Here is a 24,871-nt window from a genome sequence, read left to right as displayed (position 1 = left end):
TGAACCCTGCCCTCAAGGAGTTAATGGGATTTTTTTTTACTCTTACTTTATTGAAAACTACTTTAGGTTGAAATTCTAAATATCTAGTTCAAGAGTACCTCAGTCATGAACGAGCACCGTGAAAAGGGGAAGCAGATACCGAAGATTCAATCCGCATCTTAGTCCCACCAAATGTGTGCTGTGGGTGTGGACCACGGAGCAGGGAGCCTGTCACTCCAAGGGCGTGTCCAGATCCGGAACCTGCCTTTAGTCCTCTCCCCTCCTCTGTCACTGTGGGCAGGTCCACAGCCCTGGTCCCTATTCCCCCAAGTTCCTCCACCTTACCCCAACTACTACAGAGGCCAGTGTCAGCTCGCTAAGAGCACGTGAGTATAGATGAGAGATTTCCACAACTGAAGAGAACTTGGAAACCGGAGGATCTGACCCCCTCCTGGTGCAGAGAAGCAGCAGGACCAGCGGGGTTCTGGCTTGTCCAGGCTGGCCAGTGGTGGGGTGAGGAGGATCTAGAACACAGGCCATGGTGGCAACCAACAGTCATAAGCTGACGTTGCCCTGTGAGTGGGTTGTTCAAATAGTGGTGGTGATTTCCCGCCAGAACAAACAAAACAAAACACCCCTAACAACACAAAGTTCCCACTCATATTTGGGGTAAAAAGTACGTACTTGGGCACTGTTGTTTCTGCAGAGCTTCTTGTAGATTTGATCAATTGAGACTGAGACGTGCTCAAAACACTGGCTGAAAAGATCATATCTCCTTTTTTTCACCTGTTCAAACTCTTGCCTACACATTCTGGCTTCCTTTCTGCTGGCCTCAAAAGCTAAGAGAGAATCAATGTTCTTTATTTTGGAGACCACTAAAGGTCTTCTCTTATTTTAACTTTAAAGCATAAAATATTAAAAAAAATTTTTTTTTTTTTTGGCTTTTTAGGGCTATACCTGTGGCACATGGAGGTTCCCAGGCAGGCCTACACCACAGCCACCGCAAAGCCAAATCCAAGCCCCATCTGTGACCTACACCACAGCTCATGGCAAAGCCAGATCCTTAACCCACTGAGCAACGCCAAGGATTGAACCTACAACCTCATGGATACTAGTCAGGGAACTTGTTTTTAAAATTTTATGGTTGTACCCACGGTACATGGAAGTTTCTAGGCCAGGGGCTGAATCTAAGCCACAGCTGTGAGTCACTGCAGTTGGATTCTTAACCCACTTTGGAAACTCTTAAATTGGATTTTGGGTTTAGCTGTCTTGAGTAAAATCTACCTTCAGAATACCTTAACTGTTATTAATCTCAAGAAAATGATTCTTAAAATTGATGAGCCCTTTTTCTAGTAGGTCTGATTTTTATTTATCATTATTTTTTTAGGGCTGTACCCAAGGCATTTGGAAGTTCCCAGGCTAGGGGTCAAATCAGAGGGCTGATTTTTAAATAATAACAAATTCCAACAGAGCATCTATATTTATGCCTCATATGCTAGTATGAAAATAACCAATACACTCATTTTTAAGTTGAAGCAGGGGAGAGTTCCCGTTGTGGCTCAGCAGTAATGAACCCACCTAGTATCTGTGAGGTTCAGTCCCTGGCTTTGCTCAGTGGGTTAAGGATCTAGCGTTGCTGTGAGCTGCGGTGTAGGTCACAGATGCAGCTTGGATCTGGCGTTGCTATGGCTCTGGCGTAGGAAAGCAGCTCCAATTGCACCCCTAGCCCAGGAACTTCCATGTGCAAGAGGTGTTGTTCTTAAAACAAAACAAAACAACCTAAATAAATACATAAATTAAAGCACAATGCTTTTCAACAAGGGAGGAATGAGTGATTCACCCTTAAAAGTATGCTCTTACAAGACGACAGGAGGAATATGTAATAAAAACAAAGAGCAATGCCAGGGAGGGTCATGGGTGTTAGAAATCAAAAGCCATGACAGTCACGAGTGTGACCCTGTGAACAACTACAGCCCAGCGTCACCGTCTGTGGACTCCTGAAGCTTGTCTCGCACAGCCTTCAGGTTCTCCAGGGCGCGCAGGTTTGGGGCCGCCGTCCTCAGCAGGATGTCCTCTTGGGATGCTACTTGTTGCAGCAGGAGTTTAAGGTGGGCCTCAACTTCCTTATCAGTTTGTAGAGCCTGTTATTGGCAGAGAAGTGTGGTGATCAATGCCCTTTAGATGCGAACTGCTGCGGTGACGAGGCGCAAGGCCCTTCAGGGTCCGGCCCGTCTCACTCCCCCCACGTCCACTCCTGCCCTCGCCTGCAGCCCTCTGAGTCGGAAACGCTGTCACGTCACACTATTTGCAGCTTCCTGAGTTGGCTGTGCTCTATCACAGCTCTGGTGTCATAGATGCCCCTCTCTCGGAACACGCTTCACCTTCATATTTATCTGGCTAAAGCAACGATTTGGAGTTCCTGTTGTGACTCAGTGCAAATGAAATCTGACTAGCATCCATGAGGACGCCGGTTTGATCCCTGGCCTTGCTCAGTGGGTTAAGGATCCGGTGTTGCCGTGAGCTGGGGTGTAGGTCACAGACGCGGCACGGATCTGGTGTTGCTGTGGTGATGGCTGTGGCGTAGGCCAGTGCCTACAGCTCTGATTTGACCCCTAGCCTGGGAATCTCCATGCCACAGGTGTGGCCCAAAAAGGACAAAAAAAAAAGTAATAATTCGTACATATATATATCTCTCTCTCCATTTATTTGTTCATTATAATATACTGATCATCTGCTATGTATTAGACAGGATTCAGTGATGAAAACAGCTCTTTCTCTGCCCTTCCAGAGCTCACAGGGAGTCGTTTACCACAGTGTGAAACCCTCCACCAGGCAGGCACTGGTACGACAGGGACTTGGCCCTTCTGGAGGGTAACACTTACACTGAAACCTAGACAATGAACCCAACTTGAATGAGGAGAGAGGGGAAAAGTAACACAGGTATCACCTTCCAGGAAAACTTTCTTAACCTCCTAGAGGAAGTTAGTATCTGATAAAGGTGACATTTTAATTCACTGGGAAAAGAATTACTTGTAAAATGTTGAGTAAACTGGTTAACTTTTAAAACACAGATAACTTTTAAAATACTTTCAAAAAACAGATTCTTACCTCATACCACATACAAAAATAAATTCCAGACGAATAGGCAAGTGAAAACAAAAGAAATTCATTAATAAGAAGAAAGTATAAGTATTTACTCAGTAATGTGGGGAAGGACTTTTTAAATACCAAAGCACTGAGTAGACTATAAAATAAAAAATGAGCTTTTTTCTGATTGCCCAAAGTACCACACATACAAAGAACCCAATGAACCTAACAAAATATATTAAAAGCACATGAAATGAAAAGACGTGGTGGACACTGCCCCTTGGCATCCATTCTCCGCCTCTTCTTTCTAACGGAGCCCGTGTGTGACCACTTCTCCCTCATGGGTCGCAGGAACCCTGGTGGGTATAAAGCTAAGTCCACCCCACCCCCAAGAGTGATCGGTTTCGAGTGAACATGTGACCCAGTTCAGGCCGCGGTGATGAGGGGACAGCTGCCGGAGTTCTGTGGGAAGACCTTTCTGCAGTCTGTAGAACAGCACCGGTCCCGAAGGCAGTCCCCCTCTTCTCTGAGGGCTGAGGGTGTGAAGGGACTAGGGTCGTTTTGCCTCCTGAGAGAAGCAGCCTCAGAAGGAAGTTAAAACAGAAAGCTGCCCTGGGCTACAGGGCAACTGAGACACGCAGCTGCTAAATCAGAGACCATGGAACTGGATGCTGGCTCTGAGCTCTGCGGCTGTGGAGGATGTGTCCCCTACCGCGGCCGCCACGCTGGGACACGGACAGGGCAATTTGGGATGCTGGAGTATGCTGGCTCTACTTCTGTCTGTTTCAGGACGTCTCAAAGACTTTATTATTCATTGTAAATCTCTAAGAAGGGAACAGCCTTTCCAAAAACTGGGAGAAACGTTTCGTTTTGGCAGGACATTTCATGCTATTGGTGTTCTATAAAACACATGGTGAGAAATGCTGATATAAACCTATATATATAACATGTCTTTTAAAAAAATGAGGAATTCTACTTTTCTCCCTAAACTTATGCTTTATCATCTAAAAATTAGTCTGTATCTCTGAATATTCACTATTTCCACGAGTTCGTCATAAACAAGAGAAAGCTTCGGTTACCTTGAAATCCTCTCGCAGCAGGCTGTAGTCCACCTCAATGGCTTCTTCCTTTTCATACATGTCAGTGGTTGCCTGGGTACTTTCTGCTTCAGCTCCCAACTGGAAAACAGACGGCGCCCTCTCCTTTTTCTCTGCAGTGGTGGTCGCCCGTCACCATCCGTCCCGCCCTCCAGCCGACAGCTGACTGCCACTGCGCTCAGACTGACAGTGACAACCCTCATGCTGGCTTGTGAGGCCATGATAATCGGGCCTGTACGTCCCTCTAACTTCATTTTGTGAACGCTCCCCAGTAACCACTCTGCTCCAGCCACACGGGTCTCCCTGATCAGACCGGGCGCATGTCCACCGAAGGGCTGGCACACTGCCCCCTGCCTGGACAACCTCCCCCGAGATGTCTGTATCTCATCATCCTTTACCTCCTCTACTCGTCGGCTGCCTTCTCTCGGGACACCAATGGCCTCTGCCTCTAATGCTGCAAATTCCTCCACCATGACCCTTTTGGGCCACCCCGCGGCACAGGGAGTTCCTGGGCCGGGGTCAGATCGGAGCTGACGTCACCTGAGCCGCAGCTGTGGCAACGCTGGCTACGTAACCCACTGCGCAGGGCTGGGAACCAAACCTGTGTCCTAGCGCTCCGGAGACGGGGCCGACCCCGCCGTGCACGGTGGGAACTCCCCACCATTACTCTTTATTCCTGTTCCTGCATGAAGTTTTCTTTAGCCTATGTTTCCACCAAACTCAGACTCTGTTCCCCACTTTGTTTCTGTGCCTCTCTCTCCTCCCCCCAGATGTCAAGGAAGGGATTTTTGGCAGTTGTATCCACTGCTGTATTCTCAGCGCCTCGGGCAGCACTCCTCGCAGTTTCAGTATATATCATTCTCTGAGTGAAGAAACTAGGAAAGGAGGAACACACACACGAGGACTTATTCAGCTACAGGCTGGCCTTCGGTGTAGTGCTGATATCAAGAACTGAGACTTAAAAAAAAAGAACTGAGACTTGGAGTTCCCTTGTGGAGAGCAGCTTAGGGATCCACTGTTGTCACGGCATGGCTCTGGCTGCTGCTGTGGCTCAGGTCCTATCTTTGGACTAGGAACTGCCACATGCTGCAGGCGTGGCCAAGAAACCCCAAAACCAAACAAACCGTCCCCCCGCCCAAACAACAAAACCTGAGACTTAGAAATTAAGAGAGAGAAAGCTCCTTTGTCACTCCTGCCTTTCCAGATGTTCTCAGCTGAGGCAAACCCAATGAGACTACTTTTGGAAAAAGTCCACATTTTATGTAACACATTTACACTGAAGCTGCTCACAGAGAAAAGGAAACTGAATACAGAATGTGATACGGAATCCCTGACCTCATGGTTCCCACTGATGTGGTTCTACATCGTATCTTGCATTAAGCGGCTTCTTTCTTTTCCTTTTTTGTCTTTTTTTTTAGGGCTGCACCCGTGGCATATGGAGGTTCCCAGGCTAGGGGTCTAATTGGAACTGTTGCTGACGGCCTGCACCACAGCCACGGCAATGCCAGACACGAGCCACGTCTGCGACCTACACCACAGCTCACAGCAACGCCGAATCCTTAACCCACTGAGCGAGGTCAGGGATCAAACCCGCAACCTCTCAGTTCCCAGTCGGATTCGTTTCCGCTGCGCCACGATGGGAACTCCTGCATTATGCTTCTATATGAGTTATCTGATGCCTTGCTATTTAAGTGTGGTTGGGGCCTTACCTGGGAGCCATCAGAAATGCCATCTCTTAGGAAACAAGATCCCCAGACGCTTCATGTGTATAGCATGGTCTGGGAACCAGTAATCTGGCATAGGCTTCTCCACAGCATGAGCTTCTTCCGTGAGAACCACGGCAGAGGTAGGCAACTGACCCTGTCTGAACACCTCCAATGGAAGGGAAATCTCAGGCTCTACCTTAACGATGGCTCTAAGACAATTACTCCTAGAGCAACTGTTGTAAGACAGTTCTATCCAGTGGTCCTTGTCCGGCCCTCCGGAGAGAGACAATTTATACCCAACGCCTTCTCTGTTTTGGGCCTTACAGACCAACTCGTACGGCAGCCCCATTGCGTGGCTACTGCTAGATGTGCTTACAGAATCCCAACCAGAGGACTCGCCACGCAAGGCCCTCCCTCTGCGCAGTAGGAAGTGTTCCCTGGCAGGAGACAACTGACTCTTCGCCCTTCTTCCTCCAACCGCAGGAACCCCCTTGGGGCCAGAATGAACAAGTGTGTCTTCTTCTATGACAGAACTTCTTCTACGACAGACCTTCTTCTACTGGAGGGAAACAACCATATCCCCCAAGCCTTCTCTCGCTAGCATGACATGATCTGGGCCTTTTCACTCGCCTGGACACTTGACTCAAAAAGCATCATGCTTTAGAAAGTGAGTGTAACACCCCATTGTGGCTTGAACAGCACAAGCGGAGTGGAACCACCACTTTGTCTTTTAAGATAATGATGCAGTATTAGAGTTCCTGTTGTGGCTCAGTGGTTAATGAATCCAACTAGGAACCATGAGCTTGTGGGTTCGATCCCTGGCCTCACTCGGTGGGTTAAGGATCCGGCGTTGCTGTGAGCTGTGGTGTAGGTTGCAGACGCAGCTCGGATCCGGCGTTGCTGTGGCTGTGGCGTAGGCCTGCGGCTACAGCTCTGATTAGACCCCCAGCCTGGGAACCTCCATGTGCTGTGGGTGCAGCCCTAGAAAAAGACCAAAAAAAAAAAAAAAAAAAGATAATGATGCAGTATTAACCCAGCCTAAGGTCTTAATACCTGCTTTGAAATAGGCCACCGTAAATGTGAAAGCCATCCATGCTAATAAAGAAGTTAAGTAAGTTCATACTCACAGTGGGCATGTTGGAGAATAATTCTGAAAGTTCACGTAACTGACAGATCAACAGGACCAAAGCAGCAGCATGAATTCTGACCAACAGTGTTTACTTGGAAGATAGGCATTAAAATTGCTTTCTCCTCTGCACTATTCTATCGACCTCTTCTAAACCACCCCGCCCCTCCTTGGGAGGGCCACACCTGCCCTATATGTAAGTGCCCGGGACTGCCCGTTGCCTTTTAAACAGACTTTCCAGGAGTTTCCGTCATGGCGCAGCAGAAATGAATCCGACTAGGAACCATGAGGTTGCGGGTTCGATCCCCGGCCTCGCTCGGTTAAGATTCCGGCGTTGCCGTGGGCTGTGGTGTAGGTCTCAGACGCGGCTCAGATCTGGCGTTGCTGTGGCTCTGGTGTAGGCCGGCAGCTGTAGCTCCGATTGGATCCCTACCCTGGGAAGCTCCATATGCCTCAGGTGCGGCCCTGAAAAGACAAAAGACAAAACAAAACCAAACAAATAGACTTTCCATATCCTTTCTAACAGCGGGAGTACTGGTTTTCTACTCCACTTGGCTGCTGTTACAGAGCCCTCCCTTCCCTCGCTCTGCACCCTTAAGAGTGGACATAGGGCCCAGCTAAGCCAATCAGGGTTCTTCCCCAGGACTTTTCTGACAGCGGGCAGGGGAGAGGTGTCTTTTCCTTCTGGTCAAAGCCAATGGTTACAGCTGCAGCCCCGTGAGGAAAGCTCATCGAGCCAGAGAGAGTTCTTGACAATGTTCAAAGTCCTGGACTGACTCGTGTGTGAGATGCCTTCCTTCTGGCCCTATCCCTCTGCCTCCCTTTTCCACCTTTAAAGCCATCTAAGGGAGGAGCTGATGACACTTGTGGCCCAGAAAGGGTCCTTTCCTTTCCTTACCTTCTATCTGGAACGTGATCATGCTAAAACAGAGGAAGAAGGTTTTTTTGAGTATAATATCATATCCTAATATCATAGCATATCAGTCATGCTATGAGAAGTGGTCAATATTAGCAAGAGAAAAATTACTTTACAGTTACTAAATACCAAAGAACCCACAGGTCGGAGGGCCTCTTCTGGAGAGGAAACTGCTGGAACTACATGGCTTGCTGAGTATGGGAAAGGGAGGCGGGATGTGGAAGGGAGACCCCAAGAAGAGAGTCACCAAAGAGCTCAGCGATGACGCGGGAGGCAAAACAGCGATTTTCACCAGCCTCTGGATTCGCTAACAGTGATGTATTCTTCCTGAACCGTACAGTGGCGTCTGTCCTGACACGAGTGACAGCACTAAGGGTGTACACCCTTCCAGCCACCCTCAAGAGTACTGTGTAATGCGAATGGGATGAGAAAGGAAGAAAAAGAAGGCAAACAGAGAAATGCCCACCGTTAGCAGACTCTGGTTTCACCTTCTAGTTCCCTGGTTGTCCATTCTTGCCTCCCCAACATACTCACCACCTGGACAGACTCCGTGAGGCACGGTGCTGCTGAGAACCACCTCAAGTTGTGGGGGAAGGTGCAGAAAGACCCCTCCGTGTACCATGGACACTGTTACAGGAGTACAGAGAACTGCTCCCGGCAGCAGGCCACTTGCACATGGCCTGAGGGTCACTGTGGCCAACACCGCCTCCCAGAATGCCCCAACTCCAAGAGCCTTGATTCTCTGATCCCTCTTGGGTATCTACATACAAGTGACAAACTCTCTGGTCCCTGCTGTGGAGCTAAAGCACATGGATGAGCACGAGAAATAAGAGAAATGCACAAAACGCCCAGTCCTCTGAAAGGAGGATTGTTTTACTCGGCTTCCTCCACGAGATGTCTTTCCTGCCCCTAAAGAGGCTTTAGAACAAGAGGAGGAATCTGTACAGCTGGGATTCCACTAAGCAGCCGGAGGTATTACGGTAGGTTCCACACAACTGCATGTATTTTAAAATCATTTGCTAGCATACCTCCACTTCAATGATGTCTTCCAATGACCCCGACAAAAGAATTATTTCAATGTCTTGAACTTTGCAATCCAGCAACATGTTATGTCTCTCTAACCGTTTCTGTTCGAGAGAAGTCTGAATGGCTAGAGCTTCTTTTTGCAGTTTTCCCACTTCCCTATAAATAGATATAAAAAGGTGATTATATTTTACTAATTATATAAAGATGAACAAAGGAAGAAAAACATGTTATAAGCTTACATTTAAAAAGATTATTTTAGGAGTTTCCATTTCCAATATAGTGTCTGTGAGGATGAGGGTTTGATCCCTGGCCTCACTCAGTGGGTTAGGGATCTGGTGTTGCCATAAGCTGCAGCATAGGTCACAGATACAGCTCAGATCTGGCATTACTGTGGCTGTGGCGTAGGCCTGCAGCTGCAACTCTAATTTGACCCCTAGCCCAGGAACTTCCATATGCCACAGGTGTGGCCCTGAAAAGAAAAAAAAAAAAAAAAAGAAAAGAAAAGAAAAGAGGAGTTCCCGTCGTGGCGCAGTGGTTAACGAATCCGACTAGGAACCATGAGGTTGCGGGTTCGGTCCCTGCCCTTGCTCAGTGGGTTAATGATCTGGCGTTGCCGTGAGCTGTGGTGCAGGTTGCAGATAGGCTCGGATCCCGAGTTGCTGTGGCTCTGGCGTAGGCCGGTGGCTACAGCTCCGATTCAACCCTAGCCTGGGAACCTCCATATGCCGTGGGAGCGGCCCAAGAAATAGCAACAACAACAACAAAAGACAAAAAAAAAGAAAAGAAAAATTTTTTTTCCTATGAGTGCCATAAATTCCAGAGTTACCTCATGGATGCTTGTAATTTAAACCTTAACACTTCAGACAAAGGCCATGAATATAATTATTTAATCCAAGGGAGCATTTTTAATAATAAACATCATTACTTTAATTACATTAGCAATAATACAGTGCTTTCCCAGTTAACTTTTTTTTTTTTTGCTTTTTAGGGCCACATGTGCAGCACACAGAAGTTCCCTGGCTAGGGGTTGAATAGAAGCTACAGCTGCTGGTCTACACCACAGCCACAGCCACACCAGATTTGAGCCACATCTGTGACCTACACCACAGTTCATGGCAACGCCTGATCCTTAACCCACTGAGCAAGGCCAGGATTGAACCCTTGTCCTCATGGATAGTAGCTGGGTTCATTACTGCTGAGTGACAACCAGAACTCTAAATGCCTTCTAATCCCTTCTTAATGAGGGCTTGGATGTTTTACCAGTAGAAACAAAGTGAGAAGCAGAACTAAAAATAAAACAAATTAAGAATTAAACAGTTTTAAAGAATATGATGACAAACAGGAGATGTGGTTCTGTTTAAAGCACATAAGAGTAAAAAAGACATCAAGAGTAAACAAACGTGGAGTTCCCGTCGTGGCGCAGCAAAAACAAATCTGACTAGGAAGCATGAGGTTGTGGATTCAATTCCTGGCCTTGCTCAGTGGGTTAAGGATCCGGTGTTGCTGTGGCTGTGGCGTAGGCCATCGGTTGTAGCTCTGATTTGACCCCTAGCCTGGGAACCTCCATATGCCTTGGGTTTGGCCCTAAAAAGCAAAAAACAAAAAACAAAAAAACAAAACAAAACAAAAAACAAGAAAAAAGAGTAAAACTTATTTCCACTTAAAAATTGTAGACGAAGAATTTTCTGGCAGTATCATGAAACACTGGGATCTCTCAACAGTGAGGAAAATTGTGATATGCCCAGAGGCTGAGCAAAAGCAGAGCTCGTGTCATCTGATTACTTATGGTTGCGTCAGCCACACAGGGAAGTAGATGTCACTGTGGTGCAAAAAGCCAGCTGACTCGTCATCACTGCACGGTGATCACGGGCCAGATGCGGTTCCAAGTGCCATACGGCCACTCATCTAATCCTTACCCCATGAGGTCGGCACTATGATTGTGCCCATTTTCCTGGTAAGGCAAGGAAGGCACGGTGTACAAGCAGAGCAGGGCCGGGACACGGAGCCACGCTGCATGGCTCCCTCGCTGTGGTTTGTCACATGAACAGACTAGCGGACCGAGACACCTCAACAGGAAGGTACTGGTGGTGTCAGGGGGGATTTAGGGGAAGGAACTCTTTACCCAGGTCCGTGTTCTCACCTACCGAAGAGAACTATTCACTCTAAACTAACTACTTCTCTCGGTTTCCCCCCAGATGAGAATGCTTGATAGGTGTGATGTGGGACCAAAAGCAACAACGGGGACATACTCAAACAAACTTCCTGTAATAAATTTCAAATTGATGGCAAACATCTTGAAAACTGGTTATGGTCTTGCAAACTGATAAGCTTCTTAATTACCTATCAACAGCCAAAAACTTCTTCCGTTCCTCTTCAGTTTGAGCTTGGACTTTCTCAATGTTGGAATTCTGAGTGACAAATACGTCCTTAAGTCGCTGCCGTTTCTCCATGAGTTCATCCACAATTTTCAGACAATTTTCTTCTGTCTGAATGGAGATGATTTATACTGTGAATTTACCGTCTTTTACAATAATAAGGTCAGTAGATCCTCTTAGTATTAATAGAGCCAAACCAGTCATTCTGAGCTCCACTTCTATCCTGTGAGCTGGCTGAACCTGTCGTAAAAGGGGGCCCGCTCTTGTTTATACTTTCGGGTAATCACGACCTCCCTTTCTCTTTCTGAGCTTGCTACCATCTGGCTTCCGTGCCCACTGTCCAGTGACAACACTTGTGCTGCCATGACCTCGTGATTGGCAATTACAGACATTTCCCAAACCACCTGACAACCTCCCTGTCTGCCTCCTTCCTCGCACTCTGGGGCTTCTGGACGACACACACCCCCGACTCTGTCCATAACCTACGTAACCTTCCAGAATTTCATCCTGTTCCGCTGTTCTTCACTGCCCACCTCTCTGCCTGCGTCTCGCCTGGGCACGTCCGGATTCAGAGTATTCCCAGAAACCACCCCAGACTTCTCCTGCTGTCTAAGTACGCTCTACCCACCTGCTAGACATGGCTGTCTGGATGTCACACATCCAGGCCCAGAATTTTCTCTCCTTAATCTCTACCACTCGCCCAAGTGAGAGTTCAGGATGCCTCCAGGGCACAGCCCTTTCAATATCTAATAACTCCTGAAACTGTGTGGATTTTATTACAAGCATTTCTCAAGTCTGCACCCCATGCCCCTTCATATCGCTGTTAGAACATCATCAGAACAAGCGGTTATTCGCTGGAGGCCATCATTTCAATGAGACTCCAGTCGCCCATCAATAATTACCTTCTTTAGGTTATCAATGTCTTCTCTACCTTTCTGGACAGTTTCTCTTAATGTGTTAATCCTATTCAGTTTCTTCTTCAGCTGATTGCGACTATATTCAAGTTGAATATTTAGCCGAGTTTTTTGTTTCTCAAATTCTAATCTAATATAACAAAGTCAAGCATTACAATTGGTAAATAGAGTTCTTCAATTCTTTTTTAAACTCTTTTTTCCTTTTATTATGGAAAGTCAATACAAATATAAAAGTGGAAGACACACTATAATGAATCCCCATAGAGCCATTACCCACCTCGAATAGCTACCAATTCATGGTCAATCTCGTTTCATCTATAATCCTGCTCATCACTCCTTCCCACTGCTGGATTATCTGAAGCAAATTCAGACATCCGTCTGTAATTTTTTTCTTTTTGGCCACACCCACGGCACATGGAAGCTCCTGGGCTAGAGCTCAAACCTGTGCATCCTGAGCCACAGCAGTGATATCAGACCTTAACCTGTAACTATTTTAATAAAAGTGGCTTTTTTTTTCTTCTTGTCTTCTTAGGACTGCACCCATGTCATATAGAGGTTCCCAGGCTAGGGGTTGAATCAGAGCTGTATCCGCCACCTACAACCGCAGCCACAGCATCGCCAGATCTGAGCCACATCTGCAACCTACACCACAGCTCGTGGCAACGCTGGATCCTTAACCCACTGAGTGAGGCCAAGGATCAAACCTGTGTCTTCATGGATGCTAGTCAGATTCGTTTCCACTGAGCCACAATGGGAACTCCAAAAGCAAAGTGACTTTAATATATAACCATAAACTTTTATAAAAAGAAATTTTAATAATTCTCTAATATAAAATTTGCCAGTTTCCTAAGTCTCATTAATTAAAAAAAAAACTGGTTTGTTTGAATCAGGATCATATGGTGTATATGAATATGTTTCTTAAATCTTTTATAATCTATAGATTCCCTTAACTTTTTTTTTTTTTGGTCTTTTGTCTTTTTAGGGCCATACCCACGGCATATGGCGGTTCCCAGGCTAAGGGCTGAATTGGAGCTACACCTGCCAGCGTACGCCAGAGCCACAGCAACACCAGATCCGAGCTGCATCTATGACCTATACCACAGCTCACAGCAATGCTTAACCTACTGAGTGAGGCCAGGGATCGAACCCACAACCTCATGGTTCCTAGTCAGATTCGTTTCCACTGTGCCAAGACAGGAACTCCCTCTCTCTCTTTTTTTTGGGGGGGGGGGTCCTTAACTTTTTCTTTAAGTTACAATTTACATGTTTATTCTTATTCATTTATTTATTTTTGCTTTTTAGGGTCACACCTGTGGCATATGGAAGTTCCGAGGCTAGGGGTCGAATTGGAGCCGTAGCTACCAGCCTACACCACAGCCACAAATGGGACCTAATTAAACGTGGGATCTGAGCCGTGTCTGTGACCTACTCTGTAGCTCATGGCAACGCCAGATCCTCAACCCACTGAGTGGGGCCAGGGATAGAACCTGCCTCCTCATGGATACTAGTGGGATTTGTCTCTGCTGTGTCACAACAGGAATTCCTATTCTTATTTATTTAGCCAATTAGTCTTTTCAAATAGCTATTCATTCACAAACTCCAAACTTGGGAATTGAAGACCTGGCTCCTTCCTGACGCACTTTTCCACTTTGCCAGCTTCAGGTGCTCCCCATTAAAAGTTCCAGCATCAAAAAGACACTCTTGGGGTTCCTGTTGTGGCGCAGCGGTTATTGAACCTGACTAGGAAGCATGAGGTTGCCGGTTCGATCCCTGACCTTGCTCAGTGGGTTAAGGATCCGGCATTGCCGTGAGCTGTGGTGTAGGTCGCAGATGTGGCTTGGATCCTGCGTTGCTGTGGCTGTGGTGTAGGCTGGCAGCTATAGCTCTGATTGGACCCGTAGCCTGGGAACCTCCATATGCTGCGGGTGCAGCCCTAAAAAGACCAAAAAAAAAAAAAAAGTCTCTTCAGCAGCAGTGCTGGGAAACTAGACAGCTCATGTAAAAGAGCGAACTTAGAACATTCTCTAACACCATATTCAAAAATAAGCTTGAAAGAGATTAAAGACCCAAATGTCAGACCGGAAACCACAAAACTCCTAGAGGAAAACACAGACAGAACATTCTTTGACATAAACTGTAGCAGTATTTTTTTTGGATCCATTCCTAAAGCAAAGGAAATAAAAGCAAAAATAGACAAATGGGAACTAATTAAACTTAAAAGCTTTTGCCCAGTAAAGGAAACAACTGACAAAAGGAAAAGACACCTTCCTGAAGAGAAAATATTTGCTAATTACATGACCCGTAAAGGGTTAATATCCAAAATATACAAATAGCTCATACAACTTAACATCAAACAAATATATCAATTAAAAAATAGGCAGGTCTGAACGTACATTTTTCTAAAGAGGAAATGTAGACGGCCAACAGACACATGGAAAAGTGCTCAACACTGCTAATCAACAGGAACATACAAATCGAATCCACAATGAGCTATCACCTCACACCTGTCAGAATGGCTATCATTAAAGAGAACATAAACAACAAATGCCGGCAAGGCCTCCCAAGACAACAGAAATAAAAGCAAAAATAAACCAATGGGACCTAATCAAACTGACAAGCTTTTGCACAGCAAAAGAAACCATTAAAAAAACTCAAAAAGACAAGCTACGGAACGAGAGAAAATAGTTTCAAATGATGTGACAAGGGCTTAATCTCTAAAATATACAAACAACTTAAACAACCCAACAGCAAAAAAAATCAACAACCCAATTGAAAAATGGGCAAAAGACCTGAACAGACATTTCTCCAAAGTTATACAGATGGCCAACAAGCACATGAAAAAATGCTCAAGATCACTAATTATTACAGAAATGCAAAGCAAAACTATTGTGAGATACCACCTCACACCAGTCAGAATGGTCATCATTAACAAACCAACAAATAACAAATGCTGGAGAGGGTGTGGAGAAAAGGGAACCCTCCGGCACTGTTGGTGGGAATATAAACTGATACGACCAGTATGGAAGTACCTCACAAAACTGAATATAGAACTACCGAGAGTTCCCATTGTGGCTCAGTGGTTAACGAACCTGACTAGTAACCAAAAGATTGTGGGTTCAATCCCTGACCTCGCTCAATGGGTTAAGGATCTGGTGTTGCCATGAGCTATGGTGTAGGTCGCAGACACGGCTTGGATCCCAAGTTGCTGTGGCTGTGGTGTAGGCTGGCAGCTACAGTTCTGATTCGACCCCTAGTCTGGGAACCTCCGTATGCCACAGGTGTGGCCCTAAAAAGACAAAAAAAAAAAAAAAAAAAAAGACAGAACTATCATATGATCCAGAAATTCCACTCTTAGGCATAAATCTGGACAAAGCTTTTACTTAAAAAAAAAATACATGCACCCCTATGCTCACTGCAGTATTATTTACAATAGCCAAGACATGGAAACAACCTAAATGTCCATTAACAGATGAATAGATTAACTAGATGTGGTATATACACAAATGGAATACTACTTAGCCATAAAAAATAACAAAATAATGCCATTTGCAGCAACATGGATGGAACTAGAGACTCTCATACTGAGTGAAGAAAGTCAGAAAGAGAAAGACAAATACCATGAGATATCACTTACATCTGGTATCTGATATATGGCACAAATGAAACTTTCCACAGAAAAAGAGACTCATGGGCATGGAGAATGGACTTGTGGTTGCCGAGGGGGAGGGGGAAGGGGATGGACTGGGATTCTGGGGTTAACAGATGCAAACTATTGCATTTGGAGTAGATAAGCAATGTATGGCACAGGGAACTATATCTATCACTTGTGGTCGAACACGATGGAGGATAATATGAGAAAAAGTATGTATATATATGTATGTGTGACTGGGTCACTTTGCTGTACAGTAGAAAACTGACAACACTGTAAACAAACGATAATGGGAAAAATAAAAATCATTAAAAATTTTAAGAAAATAAATGAGAGAAAAAAAATGTTGGCGAGAATGTGGAGAAAAGGGAACCCTCATATACTGCTGGTGGGAATAGAAATTTGTGCAGCGACTGTCGAAAACAGTATGGAGATGTCTCAAAAAACTAAAAATAGAGTTATCACATAACTCAGCAATTTCACTCCTGGGTATATATCTGAAAAAAAAAAAAAACATTAACTGGAAAAGATATATGAGGAGTTCCCAATGTGGCTCAGTAGGTTAAAAACCCAATTAGTATCCATGAAGATGCAGGTTCCATCCCTGGCTTTGCCGTGAGCTATGGTGAAACTCTAAAATGCAGCCTGGATCTGGCTTTGCTGTGGCTGTGGTGTAGGCTGGCAGCTACAGCTCTGATTGGACCCCTAGCCCGGGAACTTCCATATTGCTGCGGGTGCAGCCCTAAAAATATAAAGAAAAGATATATGCACCCCAGTGTTCATAGCAGCGTGATTTAAAAAACTGCCAAGATATAGAAGCAACCTGTGTCCATCAACAGACGAATGGATAAAGACATATGTATATATGTACACACACACAATGCAATGCTACCAAACCACAAAAAAAGAATGCAATTTTGCCATTTGCAACAGCATGGATGAACTTGTGGTATTGTGCTCAGTAAAGTAAGTCAGATAGAGAAAGACAAATACTGTATGATATCACTTAGATGTAGAATCTAAGAAATACAACACACTAGTGAATATAACAAAAAAGAAGCAGACTAAGAATAAACCAGTGGTTTCAGTGGTGGGGGAGGGGCAATACAGGAGCACAGGGGATTGAGGTGTAAATCTATTAAGTGTAAAATAAGCTACACAGATATACTGTAACATACAGGGAATACAACCCATATTTCATAATAACTATAAACAGAGTATAACCTTTAAAAACTGTGAATCACTATGCTGTACACCCATAGCTTTTTTTTTTTTTTTGTCTTTTTGTCTTTTTGCCATTTCTTGAGCCACTCCCGAGGCATATGGAGGTTCCCAGGCTAGGGGTCGAATCGGAGCTGTAGCCATCAGCCTATGCCAGAGCCACAGCAACTCTGGATCCGAGCCGAGTCTGCGATCTACACCACAGCTCACGATCCTTAACCCACTGAACGAGGCCAGGGATTGAACCTGCAACCTCATGGTTCCTAGTCGGATTCATTAACCACTGAGCCATGACGGGAACTCCAAAGTCATATCTCTTAAAAAAACAATTTCAATAGCAACTGTCCCATCCTTTCTCCCTCCTCTCCCTCACATACCTTGATAATAAATGTTTTATTCCAGAAACGTTTTAGGAGTTCCCGTTGTGGCTCAGCGGTTAACGAATCTGACTAGGAACCATGAGATTTCGGGTTCCATCCCTGGCCTTGCTCACTGAGCTGTGGTGTTGGTTGCAGATGTGGCTCGTATCTGGCATTGCTGTGGCTCTGGAGAAGGCTGGCAGTTACAGCTCTGATTAGACCCCTAGCCTGGGAATCTCCATATGCTATGGCCCTAAAAAGACCAAAAAAAAAAAAAAAGAAACATTTTAAACCACTAATTGTGTCAATTACTGTGCTAAATACTACTAATACAAAGGCAACGACAGTAATGACAAAAACAAATATATTTAATGAGGTGTTACTCCTATGCCAGACACTACAGATGCTTTTACATGAATAAATTTACTTAAGTTATAGGACTCTCTGAAGTTGGTAACACTACTATCCCTATTTAACAGGTGGGGACACCAAGACACAAGAGTCAAGCATCTTGCCCAAGGCTACCAACCCTTGAGGGAAGGCTCAGGCATGACAGGCTCAGGCAAGGGCCAGAGACTCCCTGTCCTCAACCGCTGACCGTGCTGCATGCAGGAGGGGCTAAGAACAAACGCTTCAGGGATTTATGTCTGCTGAGGAGGCAGACACACAGGCTATTACAAAGGGAACATTTCTTTCCGTTGCTGGGCTCCAGAATACCACACTCCCTTGGCTCTCCTCCCCCTAACTGGCCGCTACTTTCATTGCTCATTCTCCGGTCCTCAACTTACCTACACAGGGCCTAGGAGCTCCCGTCTCTATCTGCATTCATTCTCCCGGGGAGCTTACCCAGTCACATGACTTGAAGTGCCATCTGTGTACTGACCATTGCTAAAGGTGTGTGTCCAGCCTGGCCCTCTCCCATGAACTCCTAACTTGGGATTCAACTGTCTACTCTACCTCCAATTGGATGTCACAGGCATCTCAACCAATACCTATGATACATAACAGATAAGCTATTTGAAGTAATTACGGGGTTAGCAAAGTTATCAGATATTAGCTTAATCTAAAGTGCGGTATCATTTTTCTACACCAGTAGAAGGCAACCAGGAAAATATCATAAAATAGATACTAGTCATAAGAGAGAAACAATCTAGAAATTAAGAACACAAGACCTATATGGGAAAGACCATTAAAAGTCTAATGAAGTATAGCTGATGAGAATAAATGAAGAGACACCAGTCTCAGATTAAAGGACATAAATATTTCGAAGATATTCTCCACAAATAAATCTATAAATCCAATGCAATCTCAATCAGAATTCCAAGGGGACCTTTATAAAAACTTAATAAACAGTAATAGGAAGAATTCTTCAGAAAGAAAGTATAATAAAGTTCAGATAGACATCAGAACAAGAAATATGACAGGGAGGAGTTCCCGTCGTGGCTCAGTGGTTAACGAATCCGACTAGGAACCATAAGGTTGCGGGTTCGATCCCTGGCCTTGCTCAGTGGGTTAACGATCCGGCGTTGCCGTGAGCTGTGGTGTAGGTCGCAGACGCGGCTCAGATCCCGTGTTGCTGTGGCTCTGGCGTAGGCTGGTGGCTACAGCTCCACTTAGACCCCTAGCCTGGGAATCTCCATATGCTGCGGGAGTGGCCCAAGAAATAGCAAAAAAAAAAAAAAAAAAAAAAGAAATACGACAGGGATAAAGAGGAGCATTTTAAAATGACAAAAAAATTAATTTAGCAAGAAAACATAATAATCTCAAATGTGTACGAATCTAGTCACAAGGATTTTTTTTGGCCATGCTTGCAGCATGTGGAAATTCTTAGACCAAAGATCGAACCTGTGCCACAGCAGTAAACTGAGCTGCTGCAGTGACACCAGATCCTTAACCCACTATGCCACAAGGAAACTCCCACCAAGATTTAAAATATATGAAGTATAAACTGAAAGAGCTGAAGAAAACGACAGATCCAAAACTATACTTGGAAATTTCAACACTCCTCTCTTAGTGAACACTACAGCAACTAGACAGAGAGTCAGCAAGTACACAGAAGACCTGAGCAACCAATCAGCTTGACTGAAGCACTGCTCAGGAAACACTGCACCCAACAACACAATGCATATTCGAGTGCACGTGAAACATTTATTAAGAGAATACATGCCATGCCAGTGATCAAGCTTCAATCCATTTAAAAGGATTTCAATAATACAAAATACAGCAATTGAAAGGCTAATCCTAAAATGTACACAGAAATGCAAAGGACCTAGAATAGTCAGGGGTTTTGACCTTTCTTTTCCACTGCTGTATCCTCAGTGCCTAGAAGAGTAACCGGCTCATGGAAAGCTTATAGTAAACAGATATTGAATAAATGAATGGACTAAGGAAAATTATACAGAAATAAAGTGGGTCAAAATGTTGACAGTCTTCTCCTCTTATTTCTGGATAATAGAATAATAATTGATTTTTAAAAGTTTTCTCTATTTTCTCCAAGAGGCACCTATCACAAAATTCAAAAAGTGTAAGAATATATAAAAAGTAAAATATCTTTCACCTCCCCTGTGCCTACCCAGAAGAAACTACTCTTACAATATCTAAACATATTGCGTATACACATTTTCCTCCTGTCATTTGTCTTCTCATTTTCCTCAAAATGCTCTTTTCTACACACATTTAAAAAAATTTATGGGAATTTCTGTCATGGCTCAGTGGTTAATGAATCTGACTAGGAGCCATAAGGTTGTGGGTGCAATCCCTGGCCTTGCTCAGTGGGTTAAGGATCTGGTGTTGCCGTGAGCTGTGGTGTAGGTTGCAGACGTGGCTCGGATCCAGCGTTGCTGTGGCTCTGATATAGGCCGATGGCTACAGCTCTGATTAGACCCCTAGCCTGGGAACCTCCATATGCTGCAGGTGCAGCCCTAGGAAAGACAAAAAACAAAACAAAATTTCTGTACATGTGCATTTTATCAATCTTTAAGGCTTCTGAGATTTGTCAGTGGGTTAAGGATCTAGCACTGTCACTGCCATGGAGCAGGTTTGATCCCAAGCCCAGGAACTTCTGCATGTGGAATTAATGTGAGTCTAAGGACTCAAGTATGGGTCTAAGTAGGGGTATTTTTTTCCCCCTAGGAAGCTAATACATGTATCCCAACTGAGTTATTGAAAAGTTTATCTTTTCTCCACTGATATGAAATGCATCCTATTAAATCAAATTTCCCTTATAGATCTCAGAATATTTCTGGACTATCAAGATTTCATTAAGATAGGTTTATCCTGGAGTTCCTGTCATGGCTCAGTGGAAACGAGTTTGACTAAGAACCACAAGGTTGCGGGTTCGATCCCTGGCCTCACTCAGTGGGTTAAGGATCTGGCGTTGCCATGCGCTGTGGTGTAGGTCAAAGACGCAGCTCGGATCCTAAGTCACTGTGGCTATAGCGTAGGCCAGTGGCTACAGCTCTGATTCAACCCCTAGCCTGGGAACCTTCACGTGCAGCAGGCGTGGCCCTAAAGAGCAAAAAAAAAAAAAAAAAAAAAAAAAGATAGATTTATACTATGTTTTAAAATCTTGTCCTTTTTCATTATCTTTTTAAGATTTTTCTTCTGATGGAGTTTCCATAATGGCTCAGCGGAAACGAATCCGACTAGGAACCATGAGGTTGTGAGTTTGATCCCTGACCTCGCTCAGTGCATTAAGGATCCGCCGTTGCCATGAGCTACAGCGTAGGTCACAGGCTCAGCTCGGCTCCCAAGTTGCTGTGGCTGTGGCGTGGGCCAGCAGCCGTAGCTCTGATTAGACCCCGAGCCTGGGAAACTCCTTATGCAGCAGGTGCAGCCCTAAAAAACAAAATTTTTCCTCTGAATGTGAACTCTAGAATCGCCCATTATGGCTCAGTGGTAATGAATCCCACTAGTATCCATGAGAACATGGGTTCGATCCCTGGCCCTGCTCAGTGGGTTAAGGATGCAGCATTGCCATGAGAGCTGTGGTGTAGGTCGCAGATGTGGCTCAGATCTGGCATTGCTGTGGCTGTCATGTAGGCTGGCAGCTGCAGCTCCAATTTGATCCCTAGCCTGGGAACTTCCATGTGCTGTGGGTGTGGCCCTAACGAGACCAAAATATATATATATTTTTTGTTCATACTTGTACTGAGATGATATTTACATTAGATTTAAAATAAATTATAGAGTAAATTGGGGAAAAACAATTTTATAACACTGAGTCCTTTTTTTCACATTTCTGTATATATCTGGTCTTGTTTAAGAGTTTCTTTACATATTGTTTTCACATCTAGTAAGTTTATTTCTAAGAACTAAGTACTTTACCTTTTTCATAATGTAATTGGGATATTTTCACCTAATATTGTCTCCTGGTAGTGTGTTTCTAGAAAGGCTATACATTTTAATTCTGTATTAATTTTTTTTTTTTTTTTTTTGCTTTTCAGGGCCGCACCTGCGACATACGAGGTTCCCAGGCTAGGAGTCCAATTGGAGCTACAGCTGCCAGCCTACATCACAACCACAGCAACACCAGATCTGAGCTGTGTCTTTGACCTATGCCACAGCTCATGCAAACACCGGATCCTTAACCCACTGAGTGAGGCCAGGGATCAAACCCACAACCCCATGGCTCCTAGATGGTTTCATTTCCACTGTGTCACAATGGGAACTCCTAATTCTGTATTAATTTTTATTTATTTATTTATTTTTTGTCTTTTTAGGGCCACACCTGCAGCATATGGAGGTTCCCAGGCTAGGGGTCCAATTGGAGTTGTAGCCACCAGCCCATGCCAGAGCCACAGCAATGCCAGATCCGAGCTGCTTCTGGAACCTAATATACCACAGCTCACGACAATGCCGGATCCTTAACCCACTGAGCGAGGCCAGGGATTGAACCAACTTCATGGTTCCTAGTCGGATTCGTTAACCACTGCGCCACAACTGGAACTCTCTATATTAATTTTTAACTAAAAATTTTCATATAAATATTTGTATCTAGCCACATTACTGAATTCTTTTTATTTCTAAATGGTTTTCTTTTGTTTTCTAGGAACTTCTAAATATATACGATATAATCTTCAAATAGTGATAATTTTACCTCCTTCTTTCTGAAATTTTGTACTTCTTTTACACTTTTCGTCTGACTCAACTGACTGGTATTTCAGAAGACTGTTAACGGTGGTGACACTATTTTTCTAGTTTGGGCTTTACTAGGAACACTCCACGAAAACACCATGAATTTAGAATGAGATGTATTTTCTCGAATCACAAACATTAACTCACATCTAAAAACTTTCAAGAACGGATGCTTTGTTCTTGTCAAGCGCCTTTTCCATCATCTATAGAGTTGATCATGTGTTTTTCTCCTTTGACTATTAATACGATAGCAATACATATAAATAACATTTATAGCAATAATTACTGATTTCTGGCATGAAATCCACTAGACAATGTTTTGCTGTTGTTATTGTACTGTTTGTTTTTTCTTTTCTCTTTCTTCTTTTTTTTTTTTTGAGAGTTATGTTTTATTTGGTATCAAAACTGAGGACTTTAGCCTGGGAGGCGGCATCTCAAGAAGCCCTGAGAAAAGTGCTCCCAGGAGGCAAGAGGGGAGCTAGCACATGTAAGAGTTTTGCAACAACGCTGTGCCGCTTGTTTCTACTTCACCTTGTTGTTTACAGGGGGGACGGATTCATAGTTCCTTATTACATGTGCACGTGTCTTTTTGGATTCTGGCATCAACATTATGCTCATTTAATAAAAAGATGTTTTTTTTTCTTTTAAACCAAGAAGCAGTTTAAATATCGAACATTTGTTTAAATATAAATGTCAAAGTTATATATGCTTTTAGAGTTTGCTAGGGAGATTCATCTGTGAAACCACATGTGCCTGGTGAATTTGGGTAAGTGGGTAGGAAGATTTTTAACTTCTTTGTCCTATGATACCTGGCCCCCTTAAATTTTCTATCTTGTTTGAGGTAATTTTTGGTATTTATTATTTCTTAAAAACTATCATTTTTCCCCCCACATATATGGATATTTACAGAAAACTAAGTAAATTTAATAAGCGCTGTGTGTGTAATTATTTCCTCATTCTCTTACTTTGTATATTTGAGCATTCTCCCTTTAAAAAATTGTGGAATTAAAAGACCTCTGTATGGAGTTCCCGTCGTGGTGCAGTGGTTAACGAATCCGACTAGGAACCATGAGGTGGCGGGTTCGGTCCCTGTCCTTGCTCCGTGGGTTAACGATCCGGCGTTGCCGTGAGCTGTGGTGTAGGTTGCAGACGCGGCTCGGATCCCGCGTTGCTGTGGCTCTGGCGTAGGCTGGTGGCTACAGCTCCGATTAAACCCCTAGCCTGGGAACCTCCATATGCCGCGGGAGCGGCCCAAGAAATAGCAACAACAACAACAACAACAACAAAGACAAAAAAAAAAAAAGACCTCTTTATAAGAATAGCTATTTCTTGATGAACTAAGACTACCTCAGGCAAAATTCCTTTAAATTATGAAATAACAGTTACATTTATATATCTGTAATTTCTTACCAACATCTCAATAAAAATACCTTTTCTGATCAATTTCTTGTTGCTGTTTAACATGTTTGTTCTCAAATTCACGAATATTTTCTACGCCAATTTCTTCACAGAAGTGTTGAAAAATATCATCTTCAACCTTTTAGATTGTTTTAGAACAACAATAATTAACTTTAAGAACATATATAGACAGTGCTTAAATCTGTTTTCTCCACCAAGATGCTCCTGGACTAAGCCAAAGACTAATCCCAACAAGCTTCACTGTACCCTGAGGAGTCAGTGTTTTCTCTTTAACTCCATAAGCTACACTTAGCTATTTTCAAATTTCCTATTCTAAAAACGAAATAAGAAGGTTCATAGCTGGCCTGTTAAGTGTTTTGGCTCTATGAACTGTGTAATACAAAGTCAGAAGTATTCAATTTATATTAGCCACACCAAAACATAACATTCCACATAAATAAAACATTCTTTATATGTAGGTAATACTATAGAGTCTTAGGCAATGTAAAACCAAGTGGACTAAAGCACAGAACTAACACTCAAAAATCTGGAAAAACTAGAATGAGCAAAATCTAACAAAGTAACATTTAAAATTAATGTTTCTAAAGCCCCTATTTATGCACAGCTATAGGAGAAGAGAGAACTGTTTTAACAACAGACATGTTAAAAACTTTCAGATTTCAGTTGAATGTAAATTAAATATGAAGGGGATATGACTGATGCAACAGTAAGCTATAACTTACATAAGTATATAACCCAAGCCGTGGAAAGTTACAGTTCCATGGGCAGTGTCCCAGGGTACTCTGTACTGGTCAGACAGTATTTTTAGATTATTTTTTGTTCTGGGCATTGACCAAAACCAGAGTACCAAAAGGCTGGTTA

General features: G+C 43.9%; 1 protein-coding gene across 2 annotated transcripts in view; it reads right to left on the bottom strand.

Annotated features, from left to right (window-relative positions):
* Positions 1–24,871, bottom strand: part of SMC1B (structural maintenance of chromosomes 1B) — a 94,038-nt gene that overhangs the window by 12,129 nt on the left and 57,038 nt on the right. For both annotated transcript variants that reach the window (XM_047785995.1, XM_047785996.1), the window contains exons 15-21: positions 24,022–24,128; positions 12,215–12,356; positions 11,278–11,423; positions 8,940–9,093; positions 4,146–4,244; positions 1,964–2,120; positions 664–818 (exon numbers count right to left, since the gene is read on the bottom strand). In XM_047785995.1, the coding sequence (XP_047641951.1) occupies positions 664–818; positions 1,964–2,120; positions 4,146–4,244; positions 8,940–9,093; positions 11,278–11,423; positions 12,215–12,356; positions 24,022–24,128 (960 nt within the window). The remainder of the gene's footprint in view (positions 1–663; positions 819–1,963; positions 2,121–4,145; positions 4,245–8,939; positions 9,094–11,277; positions 11,424–12,214; positions 12,357–24,021; positions 24,129–24,871) is intronic.

This window comes from Phacochoerus africanus, chromosome 7 (assembly GCF_016906955.1).
Source record: "Phacochoerus africanus isolate WHEZ1 chromosome 7, ROS_Pafr_v1, whole genome shotgun sequence".
Lineage (NCBI taxonomy): Eukaryota > Metazoa > Chordata > Mammalia > Artiodactyla > Suidae > Phacochoerus > Phacochoerus africanus.
Note: the sequence above shows the minus strand (reverse complement) of the source record. Positions and strands in the feature narration are given on the sequence as shown.